The sequence below is a fragment of the Ictalurus punctatus genome, chromosome 3, assembly GCF_001660625.3.
Source record: "Ictalurus punctatus breed USDA103 chromosome 3, Coco_2.0, whole genome shotgun sequence".
Classification (NCBI taxonomy): domain Eukaryota; kingdom Metazoa; phylum Chordata; class Actinopteri; order Siluriformes; family Ictaluridae; genus Ictalurus; species Ictalurus punctatus.
In genome coordinates, this window is record NC_030418.2 from 15,006,061 (window position 1) to 15,017,921 (window position 11,861).

An 11,861-nucleotide genomic window follows, 5' to 3' on the forward strand; every position below is an offset into this window, starting at 1 on the left:
CGTCTCTGTGTTTGATAAGTAAACAAATAGTCTAATATAAAAAATTCATATTGATTTGAATTTTTTATTATTTTTTTATACCACAGCATGGTTGCTTGCACATTGTGCCGCATCAGTCCCCCCCGGTGTGCATTATTTTCAGCACCGTCTGCCGTGTGTTATTAGTTAGTATTTGGGGAAAAAGCTTATTATTATTAAAGACTGGCGACATAAAAAGAGTAGATCCACAAAATCAGGTTGTAAAAAAACAACAGAATTTTGCTCGGCCTCACATTTGCACCTCGAAGATGTTTCCGAGGCGATAACATTAGCGCAATATTGGCCTGCAGTACGGTAGGTTTGAAAATTTTTTTGACTTTCACACTGCCGTTTCGCTGCCCCACCCACAATTTCAGCACATTTCTGACCCCAGAAAAAGCAAAAACCTGACAAAATGGCTTATATCGAACTAAACCATCAGTACACGAGCATCTTTAGTCCGAGTTGCACTTGCACCTGTGCAAAAAAAAAATATTTCAATTTATGCGTGTGCATGTATAGTGGGACTTCCAGATGCCACCCTGTTTCCGAGTCAGAGTTGTCTGCTCATTCTCCTGTGAGGATGGTGACCTTCTAGTCTGACCTATGAGCAGGTTCCTCTCCACCATAACTGTCACTCAATGTGAAGCTCAGCTCATGGAACTATGTTTACACTATCTCTGGCCTTTTTGGGTGATAAAGGTCATAAAATCTGGCAAGAAACAGATATTCAGTAAACATGTCAAGCAGGCGTTCAGTTATAAATGCTAGAGTGAACCCAAGATTATGTAATGACCTCGGGACAATATGAGCGGTTATCCCGTAATAAGCCTAGTTCACGCTGCACCGACAGACTCCGGCCAACGCAGACAATCACCAACTTTTCAAAGTTGCCCGTTGGATTTAGAATGCTGGGAAACTCAGATGTCATGTTCACGCTGCCTAAACGGACACCAGCATAAAAATGGATGATCTTTTTACCACAGTCAAAATGTTACTCTTAGTAGTGCGTTTACACGTCATTCTTCGCCTTAAAACAATGAAGAGTGAAAAGAATGACGTTGTAGGTGATGCCTTGGTTGTTGCGATGTGAGAGACAGGACACTCACTTACGTTACACTTACAGAGGATGTGCGGCACGTTCATAATTTTGTGCCCCGAAGCAGTTTCAACAGCTACTTCAGATGGTGACACTAATCATTCCGAGGCAAACTACAAATTTTCAAGGCAGTACTTCACCCGGTGATCGCCTAACGATTACGCTTTGCTTCTTGGCAACAGGTAATAATCTTTGTCTCATCTGTAAAATCCCAAGCGATTTCGCTTCTTACTTCACGAAACAGAATACAGAAAATGGCATACGGTTAGCGGACAATCTCGATTCAAACCAAAGCACGAGAGTAGATGATCCTCACTAGGGTTCAAAATAAACAGTGTTGTTTAAATAACCCATCAATACATAATTAGCTTTTTGCAAAGAATATGTCTGTGTCCACTTCTAGTACCTAGCACACGTGTGTAACTCTGGAGTGTTCAGGGATGCTTGCCTCATCGTCGTGGCAACGGTTCGTTCCCAGGGCGGATTGCGTCAGTTTGTTGGAAAATCATACCTGTTGCTCAGACATTCCACAACCCGACGAATGCCGATTGAACACGTTGAAAACAGACGCCGACAGGGTCAACACACTGACCCGGCAAAATTCGACAAAAGTGTCTGTTGCCGTTGGTCGGCGTCTGTCGGTGCAGTGTGAACTGGGCGATAAACAACCAGATTCATTCAGACTTAAAAACCTTTCCAGTCTTTAACATCTGCAGCGTCTCGCCATTTACTAACGTTGCGTATGTGACGTTGGGTTTAGGAAATAAAACACTGACAGCCTGATAGGACATTCGCTGGACCAGCTGTAGTCTGCAGTGTGGCAAATACAAATCATATCACCTTTAGCCTGACATCACCGAGCGTGCATGATGAAACGGAGGGAAATTATTATTCCGTGGCAGGACCTGATGTTTGTTTTTCATTATTCGGTTTTAGTGCCGGAGGTTCCGTGATTATAAGTGATCAATAGGCATGCGTCATATCAGTGGTCTGATGTGTGTGTGTGTGTGTGTGTGTGTGTGTGTGTTTTAATTACTCGGAACAGTTAAAGGATGTGTGTTTATTGTGCATTTTTTTATGAGTGGTAATAAGGATGATATGTGACAGGAGCTGCCAAAAAGAGACTTCCATGATGTGATGTTTACAAAAGTTTCTGCCAGAAATAGCAGGATTTATGTTAATGATGCTTTTAAATATCACTCAGTCGAAACATAACCGATATTTTGTCCAAGTTTACATATGAAGGCCATAACAGAGGTTAACGTCAGTAACACTTTTGTGTGTGTGTGTGTGTGTGTGTGTGGCTGTGGTCTTGTAAGCCTTTCATTTAAAGGCATTTGTGGTTGCACTACCAAAAGGTAGCCTTCCCACAGGCATCATGATCCTGATGGAGGTTTGCTGTTAACCATCAGGAGTTGCTGGTTCAAGTCCATGCTGGAACTCCGGGGGATTTGGACCATGTACATGATGGTTTTATCGCCCTTGCCTTTCCACTTGGCACTGGCGTTGCGCCTGTAAGAGAGGCACTTAACCCCGAGCAGCAGCAGAACCGCTGTACTAGAGAAATGGCAAGGTAATTTGTGTATGCCCATAAGTGTTTTTGATACATAGTTATATAGCAGGGTGTGTGTGTGTGTGTGTGTGTGTGTGTGTGTTGAGGCACGGTGAGCATGTTTCGGGGAACGTGTCTTTCTGTTTATATGGAGAGAGACAGAAGGAGCTGGAAAAGACATGCCTGACAATTAGGGAGTTAGAAATTGGAGGGAGAGAAACCTCAGTCACGGCTGACTTCACCTCATAAATATCCCCTTAAGCAGCACCAAATGAATATAGGGCACAGGTGTGGAAATGTGTGTGGGGTTTGTCTGTTTGTGCATGTACATTTCAATTCACTGGTGTGTGTGTGTGTGTGTGTGTGTGTGTGTGTATATTCTTTTTTTACAGTCCAGCTTTAGTTCTGCTTGTTTCAGGTGTATAACAAGGTGTGTCTATAAGTGTGTGGGTTTGCGCGCCCACATGCAGCAATGTAAACATCTAATTTGCCATTCAGCAGGAGTTGTGGCTGGAGGCCACACATCATACTACTTATGCTGTTTAACGGTCAAATACGACAGGTAAAAAAACCCAAACAAACAAAAGAAATAATTAAGTATTATTAATTAAATGTAACAGAGTTTTTTTTGTCAGTCCCGGCAAGGTTTCACGATTTTGCGATCACAGAAATGAACGCGAAATCAAGCAAACACCGCAATATTCAGAGGAGCTTGCGATTTTTTCGAAATTACCGTCGGTTTTCAGCAGATTTGGGCCGATCATCACAACGTGCATTCGGTCAAAGCTTTCTTTGATTCATGGATGTCAAACATGGGTAGAGCTAAAAGGTCTCATTTACCAACAAACATGACTGGGAAATGGCGTGTACAACAATGTGCAACTGCAGTTTAGCCAATTAAAGTAGTTTTCCGGGAAAAAAAAGTTGTGAATTTTTGGCCACAACAATCACAAAAAAAAGTTTTGTTGTGCCATTCTGTGACTTTTTAAATATCGAATGCTTTGTAATTGTAAACTGGATCATTATTCTGAATTATACACAGGTAAGCAGCATTCCACAAGTGTTGATATTTACTAAAACAGGACTGGTAGGTTTCACCGTTTGTATCACTCCGCTTGATTGTGTTCACTGCATAAAATACCAATTCTAGCACTGGTTCGTTACACCGAAACCGTTACTGCACTTACTACAGGCTGTGATTCACGCTGTGTGTTGCAAGAACATCTGTGTTTGCTGACGGAGCAAAATTTGTCCGTAATACTGTGAGGGAAATATCAGCTACTCGATATTAATTTCTTGTTTACAAACTGTTACCTGAGGTTAAACTGTTATAAATTGTGATAAATTGTATAATTTATTATTGTATATTGTGGTCATTTTATATGAATTATATCAAACAAAATTCATTGGAATGATGTCAGATATCATCTATGCATATTAATCAATTTGTGTAACAATTTTTTTTTAATATTGAGGTGTGTGTAATTATCATGTTTTTATTTATTTATTTTTTTAATTACAGAGGCTCCTTCCTCGGTCATGGCCAAGAATGGATACTTCTATCAGGAAATGGGTGAGTGTGTGTGCGTGTGTGTGTGTGTGTGTGTGTGTGTTAGACAAAGATTTCTGACTGTGTTATAATTTTGTCCCTTGCCATTTCTCACGGATATTTACAAGATTTAGTGGGAACATATACATAAGTCTTTGTTGTGGCTTGTGAAATGACACAAAGATGTCAAACATCATCAGTCAGGATTGGTCAGTGTGGTACGTGAGCTTGATGGCTCTGAGTGCATTGGAGACCTTTGAAACCTTTTTTGTATTAAATCCATCCAGTTTTGTATGCTTGCACTAACCTGTGGTCCACACAAACAAAGTATGCATGAAAGAAATAAATGAAATGTGAAAGAGGCACTAGAGCAGTAAGGTACAAATGTAGTTTGTCAACAGATCACTTCGATTACAGATTTGTCTCGAAGTTTAAGCGTTTAAAAAATATATATTTTTATCTATATCTATCTATCTATCTATCTATCTATCTATCTTTATATATGTATGTATGTATGTGTGTGTGTGTGTGTGTGTGTGTGTGTGTGTGTGTGTGTGTGTATAGGTTAATTTAGCACACTGAATGCAGAGCCACTTTTCTATTGTATGAGTGCAAACTGACATCAGACCAGCCTTCCAACCATGATGTAGTCCAGGTAAAATTGTAACTATGCGCGTATTACAACACTAAAAACACGTCTCTCATGCAAGAGTGAAAACAGCTGATTGAAGCAGTAATGATCAGGAACTATTTTAGATTAATGTTTTCAGCTCCTGATTCAGAGGAGAAAGTGTCACAATGTATCACTGGCAATATAAAATATTGAACATGTGCCTCACTATAGCCACAAAGTGCATAGAAAATGAGAGTGGCTGAAAATTAGGAGTGTAGCTGTACCATGAACTGACTCCTCATGCAGCAGGTTGTCAGCTTCTTTATTCGTAGACTGATGAACATCCAGGCATTAAGAAGCAAGGGAAATGTTTTAACAGCTTCATCTGAATCGTCTCTCTCCAACACCTCCTCTTCCCATAGCCACGTAAGGAACAATAAGCGCAGTTATTTGTGGCCCCGAGTGAAGCTGAATCACTGTTACCACCTCAGTGTTGATTATTTTCCTATAACTGTACATCCGAAAGTGTCATCTTACACCACAGCACTAAAAAAGTCTTATTTATTACACGACAGCATTGTCATTCTCTTTACGTCTATATGCGTAAATATTTTACTGTTTATAGTGACATTTAATGTTTTGCAATGTCCACAAAAGAGTTCTTGCTTTAAGTTTGTTTATGAGGTGCATCCACCGTACAAGTCAACCACGTTGCTAGCGTAGAAACGATAACGTACTGTATTAGAATGAGTGCATTAATATAATCTTGTTATATAATATAACACATTCGGAACCATCAGGTTCGAGGATTTAATGTTAAATGTTTTTTACATTTTATTTAAATGTTTGTATTCAGTATCATTAAAAACTGCCTTTTCATTTTTGTTTTATATCTCCGTTTTATTTTACGTTAATTCTTCATTTGAGTTTTTAGGACCTATGTTAGGAAACACTGTCACATTCGTGATCTGTAGGTTTTTTTTTAAATGCCGGTCATAACGTTGCTATAATTCATCCTCAAGCACAGGTCAGTATTGTATCTATATCCATCTCCATTTACTGTGTGGGAAGGGAAGATTATTGCTTAAATATTCATTTCCTTCAATAATAAAATTTAACAGCAGCCTTAAGTGATATTGTGCAAGTGTTTTTCATTGGCTGTTTTGAAACTGTACACAAGTTAATTACACAAGTCCATTTGTACACATTCATAACCAATCGCAAAGCGGTATTTGCATCATCTGATTGATTTGCTGGTATCTTTTAATTAATATTCTGAAGCGACATTTCTATAAAGCTCTTAATTTGTTCATGAATGAGAGAGTTCTGATGATGTGATCATTCAGAGATATTTTGAAACCTTGAGATGAAAAGAAGAGTGAAAGTGTGACAGAGAAAGAGAGCAATTGCTAGTGTGGAGGGAAAAACCCTAGATGTGCGAAGCATAGTCACTTTCCATGGATAAGGATTAGCAATCCCTCTACTCCTCTGCAGATTTCCATAGAGACTAATAGAGGGAATGGATTAACGAATACATGAATACATGAATGGACAGATATGAGGCTGATATCCACAGCCAGAGCCACAGCACTGAGCGCGGCCATGTCAGAATAGAGGGCAATTTTGGAAATGCTGTTTGTTCACATCATTCGAATATCAAGTTGTGATCGAGCGTTTCATCTGATTCACTGCTAACCTATCTTTATAATCACAGCTCTTTTGATAAGTTTTGTTTTTCTGATTTTTGAGCTGACATAGTGGTTGGTCTGAGTCTCTATACACAGATCAGTCAGCCATAACATTAAAACCACCTGCCTAATATTGTGTAGGTCTCCCTTGTGCCATCAAAACAGCTGTGACCTGTTGAGGCATGGACTCCACAAGACCTCTGAAGGTGTGCCATGGTATCTGACACCAAGACTTTAGCAGCAGAGCCTTTAAGTCCTGTAATTTGCGAGGTGGTGCATCCATAGATCAGACTTGTTTGTCCAGCACATCCCACAGATGCTGGATCAGATTGAGATCTGGGGAATTTGAAGGCCAAGTCAACGCCTTGAACTCTTTGTTATGTTCCTCAAACCATTCCTGAACAATTTATGCAGTGTGGCAGGGCACATTATCCTGCTGAAAGAGGCCAGTGCTATTAGGGAATACCGTTGCCATGAAGCGGTGTACTTGGTCTGCAGCAATATTTAGGTAGGTGGTACGGGTCAAAGTAACAGCTACATGAATGCCACAACCCAAAGTTTCCCAGCAGAACACTGCCCAGAGCATCACTCTTCCACCGCCAACTTGCCTTCTTCCCATAGTGCATCCTGGTGCCATTTCTTCCCCAGGGAACCGATGCACACACACCCAGCTGTCGACATGATGTAAAAGAAAATGTGATTCATCAGACCAAACCACCTTCTTCCATTGCTTTATGGTCCAGTTCTGATGCTCACGTGCCCATTGTAGGTGCTTTCTGTGGTGGACAGGGGTCAGCATGGGCACTCTGACCGGTCTGCAGCTACACAGCAAACTGTGATGCACTGTGTGTTCTGACACCTTTCTGTTATAGCCAGAATGAACATTTTCAGCAATTTGTGCCGCAGAAACTCATCTGTGAGATCGGACCAGAGGGGTAGCTGTGCTCCCCACGTGCATCAGTGAGCCTTGGGTATCCATGACCCTGTCGCCGGTTCACTGGTTGTCCTTCCTTGGACTACTTTAGGTAGATACTAACTACATACCAGTAACACCCCACAAGACCTGCTGTTTTGGAGATGCTCTGATCCAGTCGTCTAGCCATCACAATTTGGCCCTTATCAAAGTCGCTCAGATCCTTACGCTTGCCCATTTCCCCTGCTTCCAACACATCAACTTCAAACACTGACTGTTCACTTGCTGCCTAAAATATCCCACACCTTCACAGATGCCATTGTAACGAGATGATCACTTCACCTGTCATTGTTTTAATGCTATGGCTGATTGGTGTAAATTAACAACAACCAAAAATATAGTTTACCATGGAAAACAAACGACAGTTTTATTTCAACTACTAGTTAAATAATGATTGTGCTGGAGTATGTTCAAAAGCTTAAATCCAACACTGGCTACTGATTCACTGTAAGAAAGCTAGAAATAAAAATGGCAGAGCAGTGAACACATAAAAACATTGTGTGTGAAGTATTTCTTCTAGTGTGAACACAATATTTTATGTTTTTCTTTTCATGCAAAAAATAAATCTGTACAGGTCAGAGAAGGAGGCTGCAGAGTGTACCACAGAGTTTTATAAAGGCATAACAATGTTGGCTTAAATCTGTGTCAGTGCAGCTTTATGAAACTGTATGATATGTTGCCATTTTGCTTTCTGTATTACATCAGATGTTTGACTTACTTCATTTATACATATTTCAAATAGTTTTCAATCTGTGAGTGAAGATAAAGTCATCAGTACAAAATTGTGTGTATATGTGTAAATATATTAAAATATTCTAGTTTAAGAATATCAGTAATTCATTGATTTGCAGTGTTTGTTCCTTGAACTCACAACCTTTTGTATTTGCCAGGGCATCTACAAATGTATTTGTCTTGATCGAAATATACAGAACTATTACAATAAGATATGTGTATTAATATGTCTGTAACAAAATAACAGGAAGTTGCAGGCAACTATGTTTGACGTTTCTGATAAACAAACAATATTTCATTTCCAGTGTAATTTATTCTGAAGCCCAGATCTGATAATCACAGTGATATTAATATTATTTATTCAGCCTTGCCATTGTGTGTGAACTGACCAGTGTTAATATGTTGTCTTCAAATTTGGGGGTGGAATGGGGGGTGAGCAGTACGTATGCGTTCTTGGTGTAATAGAGTGCATGTGGTCTGTGTGTGTACATGTTCTCAGAGCAGAGGGAGCGAGACGAGCAGGAGGAAGGGAGTGAGGATCGAGAGGAGGGTCAGGACTCTCCTATCCCATCAGGAGATGACATTCATCTCTACGGCAACCAGACACACCAAGGAGGGACAGGTTGGTGTGTGTGTGGGTGCGTGTGTGAGAGAGAGAGCGAGAGAGAGAGAGAGAGAGAGAGAGAGAGAGAGAGAGAGAGTAGGTCTGTGTGAGTGTGAGTCTAATCGAGCCGGACCAAGAGCTGTTGATTAGCTCCAGAGATGCTCAGGTTAGCAGGTCAGCTGTTGCCAAGGCAACATTCTCAGGTGCATTGTGATTAGGTGGTGACACCCTTAAACCCACATATGGTGACAGGTCAGCTGCCATCACTCAAGCCACCGATATTAAAGAAAAAAAAAACCAGACCTTTTGATGGTTATAAATATTATTTATTTATGAATCAGCAATAGAGGGGGCATGGTGGCCAGGAGAAGTTACAGCAATGCCAAATACCGTCTTGCTCTTTTCAGATATCTTGCCGCACATCTATTTTCTCCAGCATTAAGTCATGATTTACAAAATATACGAACTGTCAACATGTGAAAACTAATATTTCTTTTATAAAACTTAAACTCAACACAAGTGATTCCTTTTAATTCATAGCAGTGGACAGGGTGCGTATCTGTGCATCCAGGCCTGTTCAAACAAATATACTCCGTTTCAATTAAATATTCGTTTTTCTGCTCCAGCAAGTCCTGCACAGCATTAGATATGCTCATACCAGCGCAAGCAGGGATTGTTCTCACGTTGTCTCATCCAAGCCGACGCTCAGTCGCCCCCAGCACATACCCGTCAGTACTCATCTGGATTAAAATCCCACTCAACTCATCTGACATACTGCAACCAAACTGGGCAAAGTGTGTTGGTGCGTGTGGGTTTTTGTGATGACATAGTATAAGTTATTTATCTAGGGGTGATCATGTCTGCTGGACAGGAAAATTGCTGCCATTTTCAGAATGCTGTTAATCTGTTTCCCCACACCCCAGTTTACCTAATCTGAGAGCAGAATGAATTTAATCGATTGAGTTTAGATTAACTGGATGTTGAATTTGTCTCCCGTTTGTCTTTCAATAATTGTTCAATCCTGAATAGCTATTATTCCAAACCAATTAAAGCAGGCTGTAAACTAGAAATGTCTTAAAAGATGTGTACAGTTTGTCCTTGTACAGGGATATACTAAAATCTTCATTTGAAAATGTTAGCGATAAGCGATTAAAAATGGCTCGGAGCTTACATAACCCTATTAATTTAACACACAGATTTACTGCTCATTAAAATCTTTCTGATACAAAGTTCTGCTTTTTATTCTCAAAGTTCCCCTTTTAATCCTAAACCCATTGCACCAGCTCTCTAATCTGAAAGCGGAGGCAGAAAAGAGTAAGCGGTGAGCCATGCTAATCCGGGCTGAATGTCACTTACTGTAGGCAGGCAGGTCTTCCTACTCAGAGAGCATGCGAAAGTGGAAGATTTCTTTGTGATAAAAGGTCTGCTGCATATAATCTCTCATACAACCTCATATCATAAGAATGCAACCATCCTGTCATAGATTTAAATTGCTCTCTGGATGAACGTGAACACTATACAGAACAAACAAGCAGTCAGTGACGAATATGTGTGTATGTGAGCATCTGTACATATAAAGGAATATGCACACACTTCCAAGTAGGGCTGGGTGATATGACAAAAATATGATTTCATGATACTCAAGGATACATAATTTCTCGAGGATATATAATTTAGCTAACTAACTGTCCACAAAACAATAGTAAAATAAACAAAACAAAACAAAAAAAAAACACGTTAAACTGAGTTTGATGATACTTTTCCCAAAAAAAGGTAAAGTTTTTTCAGTAACATTTAATTTGTAATTATTAAAAATGTATATAAAAAAACCCATCAACATACCAACGATATCTCAGAAAAGAGTATCGCGAAATCTTTTATCACAATATCGATCTTGTATCGATATATCGCCCAGCCCTACTTACATACATGTACTCTGTATGTCTGAGCATGCATTTCCTGCTGTGTTCAAATTGTCATTTGTCATGTGCATTCTCACTGTTTCACTGTCTTATATGCTCTCTGCACTTCTAGATTCTGATGTCCATGGCTGTGTCTTGCTCAATACATCACGTAGAGTAAGAAAGTTTTTCTTTTTCTTATAGCCGCAAACTTTAACCAGTTTACACTGACAGTTTTACAAAATCAGCGACTCTGTTGTTATCTTAATCTACACATATCTGTGTACACGTATGTTTATACGCATCTCTTTGTTTGTGTTTCCAGTATGTAAAGCTGATGAACTTTGAGGAGGAGGTGAGGGCTCACAGGGATCTGGATGGCTTTCTGGAGAGGGCGAGTATCCTGCTGCACGAGGACGAGGCGTCGCTGGACGACGTGCTGAAGACGATGCTCCGGCACATCTCGCAGGACCCGCACACGGCCGAGCCTGGCTGCAACTTTGAGGAGATCATGAGCTCACTCTTCACCGATGCCGGCTCACAGGAGGTCAACGGTAAGGGAGGGACGGAGATAAGTGTGTGTATGTGTGTGTGTGTGTGTGAGCATTTGGAATAAAGCATTAAAAAAAGGTTAGCTGGAGTGATTGACACACTGGGGACGCTAGCCACAGCCCACTTGACAGCTATCATTCACTCTCTTTCTTCTTTGTGACCAGCTGCTTCCTCATTTAGTAACTTTTCAATGAGCATAAGTTCACAATAGAAAGAGGAGTAGAACAAAAGAGAGGTGGAAATCGAGATGTAAGGGGAAAAATGAAGAGGAAATAGACTTGTAGAGATGTACAGCACCATGTTGACAGCAGTAAAGCCAACCATCCTTTTCCCCCCACAAATCTCAATCAGGAATGTGTTAGGGAGGGGTCAGAGGTCAGGCCTGACTCTGAGCAAATGGTGACAGAGGAGTCAGGTGATAATAGCTCACTTGTGTCCACGCATTTACACATCACCACTCACTGTAACTGTCATAGCCTCCCAGAGGACACCAGCCTAGACACCAGGATATGAGCTCCAGTTAGTCCTGTTCTGCATTCACTCCACTTATGATATATGAGTAAAGACGAACCCTAGGATT

At 40.5% G+C, this 11,861-nt stretch overlaps 1 protein-coding gene across 4 annotated transcripts in view; it reads left to right on the top strand.

The window, feature by feature from the left end:
* Positions 1-11,861, top strand: part of slc4a11 (solute carrier family 4 member 11) — a 74,289-nt gene that overhangs the window by 32,804 nt on the left and 29,624 nt on the right. For all 4 annotated transcript variants that reach the window (XM_053679634.1, XM_053679635.1, XM_053679636.1 and 1 more), the window contains 4 exons: positions 4,192-4,242; positions 8,724-8,846; positions 10,863-10,906; positions 11,055-11,283. In XM_053679634.1, the coding sequence (XP_053535609.1) occupies positions 4,192-4,242; positions 8,724-8,846; positions 10,863-10,906; positions 11,055-11,283 (447 nt within the window). The remainder of the gene's footprint in view (positions 1-4,191; positions 4,243-8,723; positions 8,847-10,862; positions 10,907-11,054; positions 11,284-11,861) is intronic.